Source organism: Cibotium barometz, chromosome 4 (genome assembly GCF_041138505.1).
Source record: "Cibotium barometz isolate CiBa-2024 chromosome 4, ASM4113850v1, whole genome shotgun sequence".
Classification (NCBI taxonomy): Eukaryota; Viridiplantae; Streptophyta; class Polypodiopsida; order Cyatheales; family Cibotiaceae; genus Cibotium; species Cibotium barometz.
Window position 1 is genome coordinate 17,201,604 of NC_141049.1, and position 23,286 is coordinate 17,224,889.

A 23,286-nucleotide genomic window follows, 5' to 3' on the forward strand; every position below is an offset into this window, starting at 1 on the left:
GAGAATTTCTTTACATAATCATCAATTGGCTCCAATTCGCCCTGTGTCAACCCCTGCACTTCATGCCAGACTCTGTTTGGATCCTCAGCCTTCTTGAACCTGTTCAAAAGTGTAGTCTTCAATCCATCTTCGGTCATTGGAATGCGTGGCTCAACATCCCTTAACGACTCTTCAAAAGTTCTAAACCATGTCCTCGCATCTCCCTTCAAACATATACTCAGCAACCGCAATACCTGTGTCGGCTCGTTGATGTGGTTGCTTATGCACGCAACCTCCATCCTTTCAAGGAAATCCGCTACATCTTCACTAGGACCACCAAAAAACTCTAGATACGACATCTTTTTGATCCCCAAGCTTCACCGCAAATCCCAAGAAAAAACAAGAAAAACACCTTCCCTGAAACCTTCAACCCCTGGGGCATACACCCTTGTAGGCGAAGAAAAACACTTGGCCCTCCTCAGTGGGGGCACCAAAAAGGTGCGGAGTGGAAAAAAAACAAGGAAACAGGCCTCTATAGCTTCCCACTCCCCCAACCTTGGAACCGCTAGCACAAAACAGGGGCACCATAGACAAAGTAAACACCCAATAAACACATATGCTTGCACTGTGTGCATGACGAGGTAATCGAAGGCTGGCACAAGGTGCGCTGTGAGAGTGTAAACCCGTGGACTACACCACCAAACACGTCAATTACGCCTTCTCCTTCAAATCAACACACGTGAGACATACGCTCACAAGGCTGTTTCCCATTCATTTTGGCAACATATACCTAGGCCATGGCTGAGAACAGCAGCCCTATTGCCATCGCCATCACTCCCTTTATAGGAGAGGAGTACCTTTGTAGCCCATCGTCTCAATACAACAAGGATCATCCTGCAGATGAGCCGCCACAGGTTCTTGATCAGCTATACCATAAAATACCAAATATGGCTACTGCAGTCGGTGCCATGCATTGCCGACCATCATCACATGCTTACTAAACATGGCCAACACCCACATACTAAAGGCGCCAGAGAACGACATCTAGAATCAGCCCAAGATCAACCAGCCATCATGCCAATTGCAGTTCCCATATACTTTCACGTGGAGGCATCAATCTTCAGCCAAGGCTCGAGCCTTGGCTAAGGCTTAAGCCTTAGTAACAAAACATTTGATTTAAGTGTGCCTTAGCCCTCGTTCCCACCTAACACAAGGGTCCTCAACTTATTCTATCCAAAGGCACATTCTCACGCTTACTGTGAGATCCTCTTTACATCTTGCAAGAGAATATGTGGCTCAAATACAAGAGCTCCCTGTATTCTCTTTCTTGAACAAGCCTTCCACAACACTCAAGAACCTCAAGCACCTGCTCCTAGAAAAAAACCATGCATGTACTAGCCTACTACAAAGCCATCCACTCTGTACACCTGCCAGGGCATTCAGAGCAAAGCTTTTTTGCATGCCATGCATCCCATATGTACACAAGCCAAAAACACTTTTGCAAAATTTTGCCTGACAACGCTACCTCATACAATTGGGGGTGGGGGGTGGGGATGGGGGGACAATCATACCGGTGGTCTATAATGCCAGGTGGGCTCACCACCACTCTTAGTGAGAAACGAGCTGTGACACCAAGTTTGCAAGAAGGCCTTGGGGCGCTTCCGCATGCGATCAGAGCCACCTTGAAGCTTCCCCTAGTGTTCACAGAGGGTGTGGATGATATCGAGCCATATATTCTGGATGGACTCCACTGGTGGGGTGGGGGTGCCCTCGATGACCTCGCTACAATGAGCCCACCAAATATGCCACGTAGCAATACTGCTACAAATCTCCCATCTATGGCAAGAGCTTGGAGTCCAATGAACTGAAGAGGGAACCGAAATTGGAGCTGTCAAGTTTTGATAATGAGATATTTATAGTGCCAGTCCCCCACCATCCTCCTCATATGCCATGACTGCCCTCAGCCTAGGTGGAACAATTGTGCCCCAAGTAATTGTGTGGGGGGGAACCCTGTATGTCACAAATCTAGGCATGTTCCTGTGTGAAAGGGCTCTGGGATCCTAGGGTGTCCAAAATAGTACAAGTATTGAGAACAGGGGATTTCCACCCTGCATGCAAGTGCATAAATCATGAATGCATTAGTGGATTTTTGCTAGAGAATGACGTGTTTTCGTGTCCTGCCTAAATGGATGTGTGAAGGGATAGGTAGTGCCGGGACACCTGGCATATTGCTTATCCCGAGTGGAGTGCCTTTGTTTGCTGACAAATTTATGGTATTTTAGAGGGTCTAAAGCATTTTAAAAGAGGCCAAAAAGGGTACATTTTATGGTGACCAAATTATAAGCTCTTGTGTTCACATTCACTTAAATAAGGCTGCACATTACTAATAATATTGGGCACCACATGTGTAGTGGACAACTTATTTAGCATTAAGTATTCGTGTAAAGAAGGAAAAGAATAGAAGTTGCCAGCCATCACCAAAGGAAACCTTCCATTTACGTGGGCTTTCCAAAACTGACCCCCCTAAACCCATAAAGCAAGTCGACGTGCTCTCCTTCCGCCATGTCCAAATGAAGGCTATACGTACGGCTCTTTCCCAGTGGTGGCTCCTGCTGTGCGACACTACCTTAGTACTGGTGATTGTGGTCGCCTGCTGTACGGCTGACCCCAGCCGTCGTACTTGCTGTACGGCTCTTCCCAACTGAAATAACTGTTATGAACAGCCAACCATAGTTGTGGTACCTGCTGTACGGCTGTTTCTCCTGATGTACCACCCTGTGTGACTGTTCCTTCTGCTGTATCACCCTGTGCGACTGCTCCATCTGCTGTACCACCCTGTACGGCTGTTTTTTTAGCTATACCACTTGTATAGTTGCATGTCAGGGCTACATAAGGGGTGGAAATTGTACGACAGCACCTGGGCAAAGCATTAACTGCAGTTCGATTCTGTTTTGACCTGTTTGAACTCTTACCCATGGAAGGATATTGAAGCTGAGCATAGAAGTCAAGCTATTCACAGAGGCCTTTCCAAGAAGGGAAAGAGTTTTAAATTGTTGAGGGCTTCCCCAGAGGAGAGGATTCACTAGTGTTGCTTATCTTTGTTGTGTGGCTTGGATAAGCTATCTCTTGTTGTTTGTCATTGTTTTTATGCATGTGTTGGAAATTTGGTGCATAGCACCCTCATACTTGTACAAAAGAGATACTCTGTGGAATGAAGTTTTTCCTAAAGGGGGGGTCGGCCCGTTCCGGCTAGTGATGTGTTGGGCGAGGCTATCTTATCTTCAGTGTGATTTCTCATTCATTTGCAAGTGTATTCAATCTAGGATCGGTTCTTTTTGGTGCTTGCGCCATTACATTGTCCATAGTGAAGATGTGTAGAATCCTCTACCAAACTTGTTGAGCCTGGAGCAAAACTTGTCACACTCGCTGAAGCTTCCGCCCCCCCCCCCCCCCTGCTCGCGCTGCAGCCTGTTCGCTCACCCCTTCCCCGCCTCCTATCTGCCCTCGACTATCACCCGCCTCTGCTCTTTAGCGCTCCCCCGCCTCTGCTCTTCTGCCGCCTGTGCCCTCCCGCCAGTTCTCATTCGCGCTACCCCCCCCCCCCCCCCGCGCCTGTGCTCTATCGCACCCCCCCCACCGCCTCTGCTCGTTCGCGCCAGCCCCCCCCCTCCACTGCTCTCTTTATTCGCGCCAGCCCTCCCCCCCCCCCCCCCTTTTTTTTGCTCCGTCTCTCTTCCCCCCCCCCCCCCCCCCCCCCCCCCCCCCCCCGCGGCCTTGCCGCCTGTATTTGAAATCCCCTCCCCTCTTTTTCTTTTTTCCCCTCTTTTGTTTTCTCCCCCTCCTCTGCCGTTCCTCGATCTACCGTTTGTGCAGCTCGGTGCCTGCAGGGTTTTCCGTTTACGCTTCGCCTTCGACAAAGCTTCAAACACTGATGGAGGCTCCTCCCGCCCCACCTTAGAGGGACTCTTCCGCAGCCCCCTCGCCCGCCCCTGAGGATACCCCCATCAGGCTTTCTCTTTCGCCGGAAGAGGAAGCGAGCCTCGCTGCAGAGGTGGAACGCCTCCAGGCACATTCCACCATCTGCCGTATAGTCGGCACTCGCCCCAGCAGAGGGGAGATCCGGGATCTTCTCCAGGCCTGTCTTCTTGCAGATGTGGGCAAGATCTTGGACGTTCAGCTACTGAGCCGTGGACACTACCAGATCGAGTTCTAGACAGCCCAAAGCGTGGCCCAGGTCCTAGCCATGAGTCCCCTTGACATCAGGGGTGCTCGGGCATTCTTCAAACCCTAGCAGCATGGCTTTGACCTAGCAGCGGCCAAGCAGGGAGAGCGCCTTTTCCATGTTACAGTTTGCTTCCCTGGACTCCGCCGCGAGTTTCTTCCGCTCCTTTCGAGGCTAGGAGCACTGGTGGGCTCGGTGCTCGAGACTGGCCCCACAGCAGCTTCAGTGGTGGCTAGAGCAGCTGGGCTACCCTCAGTCAGAGTTTTGGTTCTTGACATATCCTCCCTTTCGAAGGTCATTCAGCTACCTAGGATAGGGGGGGGGATGGATTGATCAGAGAGTGGAGTTCTCGGGGCTCCCGAACCAGTGCTGTATTTGCAGACAGGTCAGCCACCTGGCCAAGGCCTGCCCTCGCAGGAGACCCCAACCTTCACCGCAGCAGGAGGCCCCTGGTTGCCCGCCCACAGATGCGGCTCGGCAGGCAGCCTCCGGGACACCTGCTCAGCCTACAAAGACCTCGGAGTGGCAGCCTGGATAGGGGCGCCGTCAAGGGAGACAGCCACAGCAGCAACCACAGTCTCAGCATCACTGGGTTCCCGTGAGGAACAGCTTTGCTCCCCTCGAGGAGGAGACCCCAGTGCCGACCGAGGACCAGGAGATGCCAGCACCCCCTCCTTCGCCCCCCCTCCCCCCTCCCCCGTCCCCCCCTCCCGCCTCGCTTCCACCTTCGCCTCCTCCCGTCCCCGCTCCGGTTTCGGCAGCAGCTCCTTCTCCACCCCCTTCTCCCCCCCCTCCTCCCCCCCCCGCTCGCCTCAGCTCCCCGGGAGGCCCTGGCAGTCCCCTGGCGTTCACCTGCAGTCCGGAGGGCTCTAAGCACCGACCTTGCTCGAGCACCGCAGAGGAGACTTACCATGCCGGAGCATCCTGAGAGCTTGGGAGTTGCTGAGACCGGGGCTCTCTCAGAGACCTCCTCCTTGTGATGAGGAGCGGGCCAGACAGCCGCTCATCTGGAGCCCAGCGGTTCGCACAGAGCAGGGTCATATGCTGGGTTCTCGGCCGCGTCTAGCCTGGGGACCATTGGCGGCAGGCCCAGCACGCAATTTTGGAGACTGGCAGGCCTTCTGCAGTCTCCCAGAGGAGATCCAGGTGGAGAGGCTGAGTCACTTCAGAGAGGGGTTGATTATGAGGGATGACATTCAGGAGGCACTCACAAAGGAGTGGTTCACGCCTCTCGAGCCCGTGGCCCCACGGTGGATGGGAGCCTTTACACAGTTGGAGATCCTGATTGCTGTCAGAGCTTGCACTGAGGATGGCAGATGCCTCTACTATGAGATCCAGGATGAGGGCAGACTTCAGAGAGTGGAGGTGGAGTCGCCTTTGGTTGCAGAGTGCATCTTTTAGAGAATACGGGTAGTGGCCGCCGCTTCTCGGAAGTGGCATATTGACCCAGACCCTGCAGATGTGGACTCTGATTGGCGCATATGGGCATATGCAGCGCGCCCCTTGGCCCGACTCCAGTGGGACCCTGGCGAGTACGAGTGGCATGATCCTTATGCATCCCTTGAGGCCACAGAGATCACCTTTTTCCAGTATACTGTTGGGTTGGGGCGACATATTTTGACGGCGAGGAGGATGGTCTCTCCAACTGCGCATCGGGGCATTGGCGGCTTCAAGGACTCTCACAGGAGTTCCTGGAGGATTTTTGGACCAGGCTCTGGGCTAGTCGACAGGCACGCAGGATCTCGACTTTCCAGTGGCTGGTCGCCCACAGGGGCCCTGCAGTTGGCACCTGGCTTGTCTACAGCGGTCTTCCGGCAGCCTGCGCGTCCGATGCGGCCACCCTATGGAGACACAGAGACATTGCCTATGGGACTGCCCTCAGGCGCAGCAGATTTGGCTGCGGATGCTACGCATTCTGGCCCCCCCCTCTCCGGAGGGTATGTATACGTGGGGTGCCGCTGCTTGGTCGACTTCGTCAGGGCCCGCTATGGGCTATGAGACAGAGCAGGACAGCCAGGCCATCAGATTCATTAGGGGCCAGCCTTGCCTTGTTCCTTCACTGGATTTCTCGTCCGCCGGCTGGACACAGGAGAGGGATCTACGATGGGAGCTCGTCAGCAGCCTCACCATCTGGTTCACCTGGAGGGCCCGGTGTCTCAGGGCCTTTGAGGGGAGACTGGAGCCACCAGCAGAGATTGTTCGGGGGATTTGGCAGGAGTTGATCCACACCCTGCGAGGACAGTATGATCGCATCCGGGGCGACTTGGATGAGGCGATCTTGCGGCGCCAGGCCTTTCACACCACCTGGCGCAGTGGTCCCTTATATACCCTACACGCGGGGTCCCCCCGTTGGCACTACAGGCCACCTGTTTGGCTTTCCCCCCCTCCTATTGTATGATAGAGCCCCTCAGTTCTTTGTACTGATACTTGTACTTTTCAGCACCTAGGGAGAGTCCCCCTAGCTGCCTTGCTTTGTTCTCTGCTCTGTTTTCTTATGAGCAGGAGAGGATCTTTTGTAGCCCTACGGGCGTTTTTATATAACTAATGAAAGGATCTTTTCTCGGAAAAAAAAAAAAACTTGTTGAGCCTCGGGCAATTCCAAAGGCAATGACGTTGGGACTCATGTAGATGGTCACACCTGAAACAGACTGTGATGATCAACCAAGTGCCAACAGCAAAGAAGGGGGTGCCAGGGGAGGAGGGTCTGGGATCGGGATAAGCCACTCAGGGGGGATGGAAGAGTCGATGTCAAGGCCAAGTCTTCCTGCCTCATACCCCAGCGAGGCTCCTTGCTAGGGCCTGTGGGGGAGGAGGGTCCGGGATCGGGGTAAGCCACTCAAGGGGGATGGATGAGTCGATGTCAAGGCTAAGTCTGTTCTTGCCTTGTATCCCAGTGAGGCTCCTCGAATGGGCCTCCGGGGGAAGCTGTCTGAAAAGTAAGCAATCCCAGGGACTGCCCATGCTCAGAGCTCCCCACGACACATGTTGACGGGCACCTATCATGTGACCATTGGGTAACCAAACCAGAGGGAACCATATCAAGGGCTATCGGAGGCGCTCCTTTGTTGAAGCTGGGGAGGACTGCTGAAGGGCCGGTCTGAGGTGGTCCAAAGCTCGAAGGAAGTTGGCTGCAAATTTGTTCTCGAATGCTGAGCTAAAGCCACAGGCCTGCATCTTTGCAAAGATCCATCTCGGACTCTGGGCCCAGGACCTCCTAGAATGGGGTTGCGGGCTAAGAGAAATGAGGAAGTTGTGGATCAACCGTTGAACGTGAGAAGTGATGTACCACATGGTGGTGAGAAGAGCCTGGCTCGCCACCACGACTGTCACATGCACTCTGCACTGTAGTGCATGGTGACAAACTGGCTCATCATCATCAGGGCAACATTGAACAGTATTAGTTCCATTTAGGATGATATTTGTCGTATGTTGTGACCCCATTTTAATCTTCAGTCTAGGATAAGTCAGGCACGAGCTACGTAGGTCATTCTCAGCCATAGCAAGTCAGTCAGTCAGTCTACGTCCCTTAACCCACTTAAAGAGACGCATTCATGCATATACAGTCAGTGGAAACCTTAGGGTTTGCATTAGAAAGTATCCTGCACATTGCACATCATTCATGCATAGCATCCAGACCATTGCAGGAACCCCAGATAGCATCTAGGATTTATCTAGGATTTTTCTAGTATTTTTCAACATTTTTCACAGCATTTATACATTATTTATGGACATGAGCAATCAGCCATCTCTGTAGCCAGCCGACTGGCTCATTCAGCCCATATAAATACAGCCCTAAGGCCCTTGCATAATCATTCCATCATTCATCATATTGAGCAAGAGAGCAATCAAGCGCTTGTCATCCTCAGCCTCAAGAGCATAAGCGATTGCAGTTTCAGCCACCTCTCTTCAGCGTTTGTCTCCTACAGCCCTAGGCGCCTCAAACGCATGAGCGTTCAGCCATCTACATCAGTAAAACGCATCAGTTCAGCATTCAGCCTTGCGTTTTCTGCATCCATACAGTTTTCAGCATTCATGCATTAATCGTTTTACTCCAGCCACTTGGTGAAGGTAAAACGCAGCATTCATACTCATTTACAGCATTCATATACAGTCTATAACAGTCCCAAACAGCCCCTCTCTCAGCCCTAGCTTAGCATCCCTCCCTCATACCATTGGGAAGAGTGCATAGGCTCGAGATTGGACATCTTTGGTGCTTCTACAGCAGTGTACAGTTCAGCCCAACACTTGGTCTTCAGAGGTCTTGCGTTTGGCTTATCGTCAGTCACACCGTCAGTCTCTTTAAAGATAATAAAGCAAATACTACCTCGGTAACGGGATAGAAGGTCCTTCAGTGGGTAATTTGGGACCCCATATAGTGTACAGCTCTCATCTCTCTCTCTCATATCTCTTTAAAGTTTGAAGTATTAAAGTGGATTGCTAACTCGTGAAACTCAGGATACAGAAGACGGTGTGAGCATTTGTGGGACAGGATCCTCCAATATGAATACTGCCGTTGCATGTTACATTGGTATCAGATTCAGCTTGTCCACACACACCATATCCTAGCGTGGGGGCATCCTTGGATGGTCAGATTGCGTTCCGGCACGACCACGGACTTCAGTATCATGTCTACAGAAGAGAGTACTCATCAGCCGAAAGACGTCTCCCCAGAAGGAGACCTTGCTCTTCCGACTACAACAGACACCATAGCTCTTCTTAGAGCTTAGAACCAGCTGCTCATGGTGCGTCTCCAACTCTTGGAGGCAGCAGCAGCACATCCTCCTCCGCCTCCAGCTCTCCCTCTTCTTTCAGATGGAACAACAAAGGAGAGAAGATGAGGCCCGAAGGAGAGAAGAAAAAGCAGAAGCAGAAGCTAGAAAGCAACAAGAAAAAGCAGAAAGACAGGACTATGATGAAGCCCAACGCAGGATCGACGAAGATCGCGTCAAGCTGAACTCGCCGCTCGAGAGCACCAACGAGAGCTCGATCAAGAACGTATGCTACTCGAGCACCAAAGGAAAAAGGAGGTCATCCATCTTAGATACCAACACCTCTTCAGCATCCCCAGCCTCAGGTGCCACCAACCAAGAGTCCGCAACATCAACTACCGTCATTCGAAGTCAACCTAATTTCAGTAAGTATGATGGTAAGTGTGATCATTTAGCAGTAAATCAGTTGATTCATCAATTTACTACTCATTTTCCATTTGCTAGGATCACAGATCCTCAGGATAGAGTCCACGTAGTAGCTCCCCATCTCACTGGTGAGGCAGTCACTTGGTGGCAGCATTGGTCTAATCTTTATATAAACCAAACCACAGGTGTCACAGCTTTTAGCTGGGATACCTTTGTCCATGATCTAAAGACCAGATTCCTCCCGCCCCAATACATGACCGGTCTGGCAGATGAGTTCTATGGACTCAGACAGAGTGGATCCGCAGTGCTTCAGTTTTCCGGAAAGGTTATTACTTTAGCACAACAGTTAGGGTTATCTACGCAGGCCAAGATGGAGCAATTCATTCATGGATTGGATCCTAACATTCGGTTCACAGTTCGTAACTTTGAATCCAGTACATATGACCGGGCTTTGACTCTCGCTCAGAATGAAGAAATGAAGGTGAACGGAGGCAAGCCCAAGCAGTCATCTCAGTCCAGTACCAAACCCCATCAGCAGCAATCCACTGCACAGCCAGGGAAAGGTAATGCATCTTCTAAAGATGCTAAGAAGGACGGCAGTAATAGCTCCAGTTCAGGGGGTAAGAAAGATAAAGAATCTAAGCCTAAGAAAACCCCCACTGAAAAGGCTAAAGCAGACATTACTGGAGGTTATCTTCCTCCAGAGGAGCAAAAGAAGTATCAGTTAGAAAACAGATGTTTTTTCTGTCACATCATAGGGCATGGTAAGAAGGATTGCCACAAATTGCAAGCGGAACAAGCCACTAAAGCCCCTTCTGCCATAGTTGCCACAGCCTCCCTAGCTCCTCCAGCCCCGCCTACTACCACCAATGCGGTTCAACTTTTACCTTCTATGCATCCTATGCCATCAGTGGTATTTGATGCTAAGCAGGAGGGTGAGAGCGATGCTACGTAGAAAAGCCTCATCCGAGCTTACGGCTCTGCCAAGGGCTGACAGTTTGTAGTCCTGTTTGATATGGGCAGTTCTGAAGATGCCATCTCTTCCCAGTTGGCTAACAAAATGAACTGCACATTAGTCCCATATCATCTGGATGTGGATGGGTTTACACTTGGTCTTTGCACCCACATTTCCCAGAAGGCACAGCAATTTGTCTTTGAAGTTCAGAAAGCCTCATTTCAACAAGATTTCATCGTCTCGCCTCTGTTGGGGTGTGACATGATCTTAGGAATTCAGTGGTTCCGTCAGTATGAGCCTATTCCCGATTGGGAGCAGGACACTTTTACTGTTTGTAAAGGTTTTACGGAGCCTGTCATGATTCATGGGGATAGAAGCATTCTTGGCATCCCATTGATTTCGCATCTCCGGGCCAGACGAGCTATCCACAAAGGAGCAGAAGGAGCACTACTTTATGTTCGTGCTCAAACAGCCTCTACCTCATTGGTAGCATCCATTTCATCTTCAGTCCCTCAGTTAGCAGACCTCCTATCCAGACATCAGGACATTATGCTTAGGGACGATCTCCCGCCCAGTCTCCCACCCTCTCGCCCTGAGGACCATTATATTGATGTGGTCCTTGGATTAGATCCTCCTAGCAAGTTCCCTATCTTCTTTCCAAGACTTTAGAGGGCGAGTTAGAAAAACAGTTATCTGAGCTTCTCCAAGCCGGATTCATTCGGCCTTCTTCCTCACCATTTGCTGCACCTATCCTATTTGTCCAAAAGAAGGACAAGTTTGCACGCCTTTGTGTAAACTATAGGGCATTAAACCATAGTCGCCAGAAACGGAAAAGGGAAATAGAAACGGCACCCCCCTTGGAAACGGAAACGAGAACCGTGGGAAACGGGAACGGCTAGGAAACGGCACATATACTTGATAAATTAACTTTAGAACCAAAAACTAGTAATTACAAACTCAACAGCAAGACTTTCTCAAATTTGCATAAACGACACCTCAAGATGAAGTCAATTTCTTGTTGAATTAAGAATAGAAAGAACAATGCAAATACATCAGCCAAGTTTGGAACTCATGAGTAGACTCAAACTTGCGAGAGATGCACATCGTCTAAGCCCAAATCATCATAATATAGAAAGTCATTGGAGCCGCTATCCCCTGCTTCGCCCAAAAGTAGCTATCGGCGTAGGCGGTAAACTGGCATGCTCCTCTGCCTCTGAACCCTTCTCATCCTCCTCTGACCAATGCTTCCAAGATTGGGGGTTCTCATTTTGCTCATGAAGATGCAAATTGGCACTCACAGAAATTAGATCATTGGTCTTTTGAGTGCCAAGCCCGTTTCGCTTCTTTGAAGCGATATGGCTAAATGAGCTCCCTAGTTGCTCCAAACAAGACGAACTGACCGCCTGGCTCAGAATCTTGATGGCCAATTGTTGCAACTCTGGAGTGTCTGTCCCATAGTCCTCCCACCAAACACATGGATCAGTGGTGAAGCGATCTCCCAAAGCATTGGCTCTTCCAAACCTCCTCTTGCAAGCCCCGTAATCTGCTAGTTGATCCTTGATAGTTCTCTGCTTTGCAATGTCAGGCTCAAGTCTCTCCAAAATCATGTCCCATCCATCTGCCACCTCTAAATCTGTGTATTGATTCCCTGCTTGAAACTGGGAATCAACCATGCAACCTGTTGCAGGCATAGGTGAATGGTACATATCCCATCTATCTTGGCATAGCTTCCTTAAAACCTGGTATTTCTGTTCATCTTGCTCAATGTGCTTCAACTTTTCCACCATCTTGTCCATCCCCTCGTAAATCTTTCCAATGCATGGCTGAAGTGAATCTGTCATCCTCAACAAGTGGATGATCAGCTTCCCCAAAGCTATGATGCGTCTCACCTGCTCCTACCAAAGAGGGTTCCCAATATTTGGCGCACTTGCCTTCCCTACAACGGTTCCAGACAATGCATGCCTCTCATACTCATCACTCACCGTCAACTGCTTTAGGGCACTAGAACACTTGTTAAGGGACCCCAACATGAGGAAGTTGTATCCGAAGCGAGTGTCTAAATACTTGCTCAAATCTCTAGATGACTTCTTCCTAAACTCAGGCAACAAGAAAGTGTGCCTATAAATGAAGGATACAATCTGGGTGGCTTGCTCTATGATGGGAGCAACCCAATCCAACTTCCCGATGTCCTTGAGAAGATTGTTGAGGCAGTGCACCATGCATACAGAAAATGTGATATGAGGAAACCTGACACACAACAATCTGCCGGCTGCCTTGTTCGCATTCTCTCCATCAGCTACAAAGTGGATCACTTTCTCTTTACCCACCGCTTGTACGGCTGCTGACCACTCTAGGAAGAGTGCTTCTGCACTTTTCCCTGTCTCGGATGCATCATGCGATGAGATAAAGTAAGATTGCCCTCTGGAATAGGCAATGACACCATGAATGGATTTGGACCGAGTGTCGCTCCAGCCATCTGCAATAAGTGTGATGCCATTCGTGTCCCAAGAGGACCTAACAATGTCTTTTGCTGCAGCAACTGTGTCCTTCTCCTTCGCTAGTAAGGTGGTTCTCAATGCCTCTGATGATGGAGTATAGGTGGATCCATACTCTGCAATCTTGCGCACCATGTCCTTGAAGTAGAAGGACCGAGCAGCCTGAAAGGCAATGGAATCATGGTAGAAGAAGCGCGCAACACTACCATCCACCTCCTCCTCCTTTGGGTCCCATCTACTCTGAAGTGTACTCTGCCTGGATCGAACAGTACCCCTCACGCCCACTGTTGGTGGTGGTGCACCAAATGGACTTGTAGTGGGTCCAAAAAATGAAGGCATTCCACCATATGAAGACCTAGTGGTTCCAGAGGTTTGTCCTGAAGTGCCCATATATGTGGAAAGATCTGATGATGGAGTATAGGTGGATCCATACTCTGCAATCTTGCGCACCATGTCCTTGAAGTAGAAGGACCGAGCAGCCTGAAAGGCAATGGAATCATGGTAGAAGAAGCGCGCAACAGTACCATCCACCTCCTCCTCCTTTGGGTCCCATCTACTGTGAAGTGTACTCTGCCTGGATCGAACAGTACCCCTCACGCCCACTGCTGGTGGTGGTGCACCAAATGGACTTGTAGTGGGTCCAAAAAATGAAGGCATTCCACCATATGAAGACCTAGTGGTTCCAGAGGTTTGTCCTGAAGTGCCCATATATGTGGAAAGATCTACTCCCACCCCTGCTCTCCGAGCCAATGAAGATGCCCGCGTTGCTTCGTCTTTCTGACAAAGCTCCTCTCGTGCTTCACTAGTGATGTTGGTACATAATGCAATATCTTGTCCATGCTGATGAAGCATGTGTGCTCGAATACGAGTTGCATACCTGACTTCATAAGGAGACAATATTTGCATGTCCACTTTTTCGCCCCTCTTGTTTTGTAGGCACCCTCCGCGAGGATCTCATCCCACCAAGACCACTCCGTAGATTTAGACTTCTTTGAGGTGGAATGATCCATGGAGGCCATGGATGCAAAGACTGCAAAGAAGGACCGAGGAACAAGGGTCATTGCAATGGACAATAAGGACAAGGTGCCAGGAGATTCTAAAAAAAGAAAGTACACAATAGAGCCGACAAAGTTCGAAGAAAAATAAAATTCTTTATTCATTCAACATTAGCAATAGTTACAACAAGTGACTTTCTACATGGGCTTTATTGTCTTGATCCTCATGACTGGTAGGTGCCTCAGCATCAACTAGGACCACAGATCGCCATATGGGGGCTCGTCTTCGAGTGTGTCTTGGGACCATTTGCAATAGCAAGCAATCTTCATCATCCCAAAACCACATGGGAGGGCAATGACATCGTCGAGCCCTCTTAGAGATTGTATCTTGCAATGTCAGGCTCTCTCGAAGAGGCAAAGGGCATCGACAATGAGCTGTCTCGATGTATTGTCGCTCAGCCACGCATGAACGACAACCATGCCGCCGCTCATAGAATGCCATTAGTGCAAACTATTGAATACAGCACAATAAGAAGAGGAGAGGGATTAATTGAAAAGGACTTGTTCTATTACTAAAAAAGGTGCAATTTAATTAAGAAGCTTCCCATCTATTTTTTAAATAGTAAATGATCATTAAAAAAGACAAGGTTCATTTACAAATTTAAACAAGGTTCATCCCAAGATGCTAACTTTAATATAGGCACTTTTGAGGCGGCTTTCTAGAGTGCACGGAATGCATCAAGCGCCTTGCTTGTAACTAAGACTTTTTGCTTGCGAGTCTTCACCCCCTTGAGCAAGTCGATAAGAGGTGCTGCAAGGTTAGAAAACTGATGGGTACTATAGGCTTGACAAAGACCTACGAATGAGCGGATTTCTTGGGCGGTCTTAGGAATGTCCCAATCTAAGATTTCATGAACCTTTGATGGATCCAGTCTAATCCCATCAGAACCGATGATATAGCCCAAATATTGAACTTCCTTAACACCAAAGACATACTTTTTGGCGTTGATGTAGAGCTGATTATCTCGCAAAAGTTGCACTGATGATGATGAGCCACTTTGTCACCATGCACTACAGTGTAGAGTGCATGTGACATTCTCTCCTGCTTAGCTTGGCACCTATATTAAAGTTAGCAATGTAGCCATAGGTGCAATTCTCCAGCAGGACAATAGACCCGTGGCATACTACAGTAGAAAGTTGAAAGTCCGTCAGTCCGTCTAAGTCCTTAACCCACTTAAAGAGACGCATTCATGCATATACAGTCCGTAGAAACCTTAGGGTTTGCATTAGAAAGCATCTTGCACATTGCACATCATTCATGCATAGCATCTAGACCATTGCAGGAACCCCAAATAGCATCCAGTATTTATCTAGGATTTTTCTAGTATTTTTTCCATTATTTTCAGCATTTTTCACAACATTTATACATTATTTATGGACATGAGCAGTTGGCCAGCTCTATAGCCAGCCGACTGGCTCATTCAGCCCATATAAATACAGCCCTTGCATAATCATTCCATCATTCATTATATTCAGCAAGAGAGCAATCAAGCACTTGTCATCCTTAGCCTCAGGAGCATAAGCGATTGCAGTTTTAGCCACCTCTCTTCAGCGTTTGTCTCCTACAGCCCTAGGCGCTTCAAACGCATGAGCATTCAGCCATCTACATCAATAAAACGCATCAGTTCAGCATTCAGCCAGCATTCAGCCCTGCATCCATACAGTTTTCAGCATTCATCCATTCATCGTTTTGCTCCAGCCACTTGGTGAAGGTAAAACGCAGCATTCATACTCATTTACAGTATTCATATACAGTCTAGAACAGTCCCAAACAGCCCCTCTCTCAGCCCTAGCTTTGCATCCCTCCCTCATACCATTGGGAAGAGTGCATAGGCTCGAGATTGGACATCTTTGGTGCTTCTACAGTAGTGTACAGTTCAGCCCAACACTTGGTCTTCAGAGGTCTTGCGTTCGGCTTATCGTCAGTCACACCGTCAGTCTCTTTAAAGATAATAAAGCAAATACTATCTCGGTAACGGGATAGGGGGCCCTTCAGTGGGTAATTCGGAACCCCATACGGTGTACAGTTCTCATCTCTCTCTCTCATATCTCTTTAAAATTTGAAGTATTAAAGTGGATTGCTAAACTCGTGAAACTCAGGATACAGAAGACGGTGTGAGCATTTGTGTGACAGGATCCTCCAGCACGAATACTTCCACTGCATGTTACGACGACTCCGCCAGCTAAGGAAAGCTTGGCTTAACTCGAGCATTAACAACTTTTTCCGAATGCTCAAAAGAAGAGGGGCTAGGTGCTGCTCCGGGGAAATGTCAATACCACGGGCAGATCAGTGCATATCACAGCTTGCTACTTCCTGCCAAAGACATTCACATATGCACAACCCAGTGGGCAATCGCTATACATGCCCCTTTATGAGGACATTACAAAGTATTCCAAGCTAGGTGACATTCTCCTACTAGGAGATTTTAATTCTTGGACAGAGAGTCATTAGGTTCGCCTACTTGATTTTGGAGACCCCATCTTGCTACGGGACCTGGATCCCGTAAATATAGGGAGAAAGTATCACAAGATTTGGGGCATACTACTGTTTTTGGAAGATGTCTCCTAGCCATGGGAGCTAGCTACGGGCTTGATATTTATAACAGGATGGCCAGATGGCCTTTCTCAGGAGGCCTTGCTTGCTTCCCACATGGTGGAAGCTTTAGTACAGTTGACTACTTATTGGGATCCCCAGCCTTGGCATTCCATATTCATGACTTCACTATCCCCTCCCCCTCCCCCTCCCCCCCACTTGGTGCATACCACACTTTACCTCTCTTTTACATTCTCTGGCACTTTCCCCACTCTACCTACTACTACACCTGCCTCTCACTACACAGGTTCATTTCATCACGACCTAGCTGGCATATACCAAGATCACATCTTGTATAACCTCAGAGTCTGAGATCTTAGCTATCAGTTTTCAGTTTTAGTTTATTGTTGCCTTTTCTTTTTTTCATCCATGACGAGATTTCATGGACATTTTGTATACATCATTTGGTCTCATAGACCCTTGGGTTTTTAGTGGCCCACTATTTTCCTTGAGGAGAGCAGCGGAGACCAGATTGACCAGAGCTTATGCAGCATTGGGGAGACTAGAGAGGATGTGTTCGCAGGTTCAGTTTCAGGAACCTCAAACAAAGCTCTGGCTCTTTGACACTTTGGTCACTTCAGCCATGCTGTATGGAGTGGAGATATGGGGACCCTCAGTGGATCACCACAGCCGAGCTGGTAGTACTGATGGATGGAGACGTATGGAGAGGTCCTTGGTTTCTATGATTTCCCGGATGATTAGGGCCAAGGCCTCCGTACCACATGATATTATCCGTGCAGAGATGGCTGCCCCCCCATTGGTAGTAGAGGCACTCACTCGATCAGTCTCCTATATACATAGCACTTGGGCTCTCCCTAGAGACAGATATGCTCGCTTAGCCCTGGAGTCTTCACGACAGTTGGCATCACAGGGAGACGGATCATGTTGGTATGCACAGATGACAGCTTGGTTCCAACTGCATGGCTTTAGTATGGACAGGCTACCTCCATTTCAGTACTCCCTGGATGCACCCTCCCTCTCTCTCACACGGGCAGAGATTACCAGACTTATCAGGCAAGACTTGACTCAGCTGGACACTAGGAGGACATGGATACAGCCGACACACGAGCTTGGTACGAAGATGGCTTTCTATAGAGATCATCTTCTCCAGCTCACGGAGGATGGGTTTGTGATTAGACCCAGCTACATGGATACTCATCTTTCTCATGGGGTACGGTGTGCTATTGGTCAGATGCGCACATCCTCACACCAGCTAGAGATTGAGACTAGCAGATTCAGAGGAGTACCAGCTGAGGCCAGGATTTGTCAGCTGTGCCAGATGGAGCCAGAGACAGAGTTACATTACATATGTCACTGTCCAGTATATTATGAGATACGAGGCCGTTTTCACTGCCTGTTCAGAGAGGGTTTTGGACCACTTTCTAGAGTCATGAGATACCAGGATCAGAGATGCCTCGGATTGTTCTTGCTGGAGCTGCGTAGACATAGAGAGGGTCTCCTGAGAGGGAGGGGATCAGAGAGGGAGAGACACCTACAGAGGCAGATTACAGACTTCTTTTGACCAGAGATTGAGCAGTCAGGTCAGCAGGCATTGCAGCTAGCCCCAGAGTACAGCCGCACCAGAGGTACATTGATTGATCGGGCTATAGAGCTGGGGCGGTCCAGGCGCCCCAAGATGAGAGGCCCATCTCGACACCGGCGGAGACTACAACAGAGGATCAGGACCATACTAGCACGGCATGGGAGACGTCCAGTCAGAGTACTCACCATGGAGGACATTGAGGATATCCGCCATCGACCAATGAGAGACATCTTTGGATAGTGATGTGTATGATGCTTACCTTTGTTGCTGGAGTTTTCCTCCCAGATGTTATCCATTAGGAGCTCCTGGTACCGTACTTTTCCTCGTAGTTGTTTCAGTTTCAGTTAGTTGTTTAGTTGTTTTTAGCTTTCCTTACACAGACATTGTATCAGATCCACCAACTGTTGAAACCTTTTTGGTCTCATAGGTCATTTTGGCCTTTTGAAGACGTTAATATATCATTTCATTTTCATTTCTCTCTCTCTCTCTCTCTCTCTCTCTCTCTCTCTTTTTTGCAGCTTGTACAGGTCATTCTCATTGAACAACGAAATAATCAGCTTGATAGTTATGAACAGCATGCATTTAACTTAATCCAGTAGACATTAACTTGTGTTGCCCTACCCCAACAAATGAATAGCCAATTTACACACCCTCACGTGGAGCTGTGATGGATTCTTCTCACATGAGGGAGTCATTATAACTTGTAGTGCATAACTTGTCTTATAAGTCCCTTTTTTATTATGAAATCCAAGAGGCGACAACACATGATCAAAATCTTGATGTCTTCTTGTGTTGGCACAACATTAGTGTGTGCGCCTTCATTTCTAATGTGCCAGCTCTAAATTATTTTGCTGTATGCTCCTTTCAAAGGTTATTGCTGCAGCACAGACTGGAAAACATAACGAGAAGAGAGAGAGTTATGGGGATGCAATGATAATTGATCCTTGGGGTACTGTGATTGGTCGGTGCACAGGTACTCGTGTTCCCCTTTTTATCACTGTATGTATGAGGCTGTACAAATTATACTAGAATGGAGGGGTTGATTTTGGTAATATACAAAAGATGGATTGCTCTTACCAGGATACTGATCACATACCTGAAAGCTTAATCATTTCCACAAGCAAGGACATTGTCAATGCCCTCCCCCCTAAGACTCATTGTGTAGATTTCCTTGCGTAGGGTTTCACAATCTGCATTTGTAGTAAGACGATTGCCAGTCGGTCAAGGACCTCCTAGGATGAATGGAGTGTATGCATGCATATGCATGCATGCATGTGCATACATAATATCATGTTGAGTCCATATCACATTGAATTTCTAAATTTCCTATTAACATGAACTAATGCAAATCCATAGGGGTTGATGCATGCCTGCACAAGTGCATGTGCATGAGGGTTGGAGTAATTAAAGTATCACTGATGATTGCATTTGTTTTGGCCATGCATGTAGCGAGCATATACTTGTTAGTAAACATAAATTAGGTGCACCGTGAAGATGCAGAAAACAGTGTGAGCATACACATACTACCTATGCATGTGGGTACCTCTGGACACATTCCTGGGGTGCATGTACCAATTGGCAAGTTTTGTAAAAGAAAGCAAGTGTTTTATTAAAAAGCCATTTTTTCCAATACCAAGTACTTATGATCAAGCATTTGACTTCATATTTGTGTGATAAAAAATAGATCGTCTATGCACGGGTTTAGCAGTGGCTGAAGTGGATCTGGACTTTTTGAGTTCAGTGAGGACACGGATGCCGATCTCTGAGGTATCACTCTTTTCTTTATCATGTGATTGCAAGCATAGTATTTGACAAAGTTCTGAAATCAAGACATCTTTTTTCAAGTGCATTTGTTAGCAAAGCACATGTTCTGTACCCAACCTAATTTACCCTCTTAACGAAATACTGGAAGGTATGCTGAAGGCTTCCATGCCCAAGTTACACAGTGGCTGTGAAAAGGATTGAGGGACCACACATCGTATGGATTGGTATGGATTGTAGCATTCATCACAGTGGTGGTTGTGGCTCTTGTGAGCAGTGGTTTATGTGACAGAACAGGCACAGTGCTTAGGTGGCCTGGGGTGGGCGAGAGCAGCAACAATTAGGGAGACCTAGACACCCTAGGCAGCCCACCCCTTTTCTGTTTACAGTCAATTGACCAACCTAGATGCCAACCTGGAAAACCAATACGTAGTCAAGTCAGCCAGCCTTGGTGTTCATAAAACAACTCTGCTTTAAGCACTTCAGGCATTGATCTTTGCCTACCAGATCAATGTTAGTTCTTGGCAGTTTTAGTGTCACCAGTGTTTCTGCATTGCAATCAGTATTGCAGAAAATTACTTGTATTTTGTTAGTAGAGAGTTTGGACTACTTAAAACACATGCAACATTGGTATCAGAACCTTGATAACTTCAGTCAAAAGCCATGGAAGTTCTTCAAGAATTTAAATAGGGCATTCAATGTGGACGTTCTTCAGTTGGGGAACCACACATCCTCTTCCATGGCATGTGGGCTTTATTAGGTTATTAGCTCCTTCTAGTAGTGAAGAGTGGTTTGCAGGCCAACTATTTTTAATGCAGATCTGCCATTAGTCAGGTGATTAGACACTCAATGTGGCTGCAGTAAGTGGCAGGAAGGTGGCTGTCCAAATCTCAGCCATCAAGAGGTGGTTGTGGATATTCACACCTTGCTGATTGAAGCTTGAGAAGCAGTTTTTAGGTGGATAACAGCAAAGGGGGGGGGGTGCGTGGAGGCTATCAAATAGCAACCTGCCTAGTACAAGAAAGCAAAGAAAACCCACCTCAGACACACTGAAGTTTGGGCTCTAGACTCTCTATTTGTAACTCTCTTTAAATCTTCAATGAGAATCAAAATTTAGGAATCAGGTTTCACAATGCAAAATGTTCAATTTTCATGATGGAAAATTGCAGAGATGAGCAAAGTTTGCATGTTGTATACATTAACAATGGATGTCTCTAGACCAATTCTGGGATATTTCGGGATCCAACTAGTAAAGGGCAGCTCAAATAAACTACAGTGCATATGTCATGTGATCAAAAGTATAACTAACTGTTTACCATGTGGCAGCATCGCAGGTATAACATATATGGCTGCACAGATAGTACATTTTCGGAGAATGAGACGCTTCATGAAAGGCCCTCATCTTTGTGATGAGATAATATAGACTGCTGCATTGTACCATAGCTACAATGATAATTTACACGACCTTTTTTTAAAATATGGAATAATATTTGATGCAGAAATATTTTGCTTTTGATTAGAGATTGTAATGAAAGATGGATAATTCTTTTTGATATACTTTTCTCTGAAACAAGTTTTGTGCCAATCTCAAGAGTATGTGCTTTACTTTCATATGAGACAATTCAAGGTGAGTTTTGTATGGTTTTTAAGTCAAGAGCTTACCTTAGCCTTGTGCTGAAGCATGTGTTTTTCCGATGCAAATCTATCGGATTGGGCTTGGAGCAGTGGGGAGTTTAACCTGGCTACCACTTCTTATTTCAATGTTCGGTTTGCTTAGCAACCACATGGCAATATTCACAGGACAAAGCCTAATCGAGTGCTTCGTTCCAGTGCCTGGCGGTTTTCCAATCCAAATGACCTTTTTGATTCCAAGTGTTGCTTCAATCGTTTACATTTGTCATATGGTGTCGTTGGGGACTTTGCCTTAGAGCCGCAATTGCAACTTCCCAATGTGGGTGCACTAACTCGTCTGTCGTGCCCTCACGCCATTGTCACACCGGAATGCTTCTTGCCGATACGGTGAAGGGAGAGCTCTCTTTGCCTAGATGAAGAAGGTCCTTCACAATGGTTCTCTCTTACAAAAAGGGGGGGGGGGGGGGGGGGGGGGGGGAAAGCCGAAGCTAATGCAAGCGAAAAACTTACGAACAATTCTATTTAGTAAGTATGTAAAATTCAATAGAACACAAACAAGCAAGAGTAGAGGTGAAGGGGAAGCTCACAAGTATACTATTGCAAGGGAATGTCGAATTTGGTTGGATTGGTTCCAGAGGTAGGCTTTGGCACTCGCTCTTTTGCTACTTAAGGATGGTTATGGGTTTAGCGAAACGGCCTTTGGCACGCTTTGAGGTTTCCTTGATGGTTCTATGATTGACTTTTGAATGGAGTTAAAGATACGCTTAGGCGGGTTCAGTGGTTCGTACTCAAATCACTTTCTCAAAGTACTGGCTCTAGTTGAATTTGCACCTTTCTTACAAGCACTTAGGCTTGTTTCATTCACTCCTCTAACAGGAGGTTGGGATACTTTTTAAGTTTCTTTGGAAGGTCTGTGTAGTCAATGGGTTTCTTCTCTTTGGGAAGAGCTGGTTCGAGTAGGAGAGCATATGTTGTCTTTGTAAGGAAGAGCTATTGATCAAATCACTTTCAATATTCATGATATTGTTATCTTTGATGACTATTCTTGCGTTGCATTTTGCGTGTCCTTTGAGATTTTCTTCTTTTGAACCTTTGGTTGTATTCCATCAGCCTTTTCAAGGGCTACTAGCCTAGCCTTTTCAGGGGCTACTGCAACCTTTGGGGCTTGCGCCTTAGGCTCTTGGCTGTTGGCTTCGAGGTTGAAGCTTGAGCTTTGTGCTTTTTAGCTACCTTGGATGTTTCCTTGGCAATTGTCCTTGTCTTGGTCTAAAGCCTTGTGATAGCATTAAGATGGACTTTATGAATAAGTACTCCTTGAATGCTTAACAAGTAAAGGCTCACCGAAGTGACTGATGCTTGACATGGGTGATTGTCACTCTATTGGGACAATCCTTGGAAGCATGTTCAAATCCACACTTGTGACATATTCCTCTGTATGGAATTACATGGGGATTTGGCATTGGATTTGAGGATGGAGTTTGAGTATTTGTGTGACGGCTTTATGAGGACACTCCAATACGGTGCAGGTCCTTACAATGGAAACATGTTAGAGGTAGCATGTGTGACATCTTATTGAAGTCTCTCGACATTTGTTGTACCATAGCTTCAAATGAGGGTTTTGAAAAACAGGCACTAGATTAAGTGCCGAGGGTATGGGTGGTAGGACTTGGTAGAGGGTTTTGAAAAACAGGTACTAGATTAAGTGTCGGGGGTATGGGCGGTAGGACTAGTGGTTGCTTACGCACCGAGAGGATAGGTTGTGGTGACAAGCTTCCGTGGATGGGTTGTATCGTGATTCCCATAGCGCAAGCAATGAGCACAATATTGTTGTTATCTAGGCATTAGCAGTGGACACTTCGTACTTGTATGGTTTCAGTGAAAAATTGCACACCAAAACATAACTCTCCATGGAAATA

General features: G+C 47.6%; 1 protein-coding gene across 1 annotated transcript in view; it reads left to right on the forward strand.

Moving 5' to 3' along the window:
• Positions 1-21,308, forward strand: part of LOC147638971 (Nitrilase/cyanide hydratase and apolipoprotein N-acyltransferase family protein) — a 69,882-nt gene extending 48,574 nt beyond the window's left edge. The window contains exons 7-9 of the mRNA XM_086786119.1: positions 18,848-18,950; positions 19,662-19,744; positions 21,065-21,308. Coding sequence (XP_086642245.1) covers positions 18,848-18,950; positions 19,662-19,744; positions 21,065-21,148 — 270 coding nt within the window. The 3' untranslated portion in view covers positions 21,149-21,308. The remainder of the gene's footprint in view (positions 1-18,847; positions 18,951-19,661; positions 19,745-21,064) is intronic.
• The last annotated feature ends 1,978 nt before the right edge of the window (positions 21,309-23,286 follow it).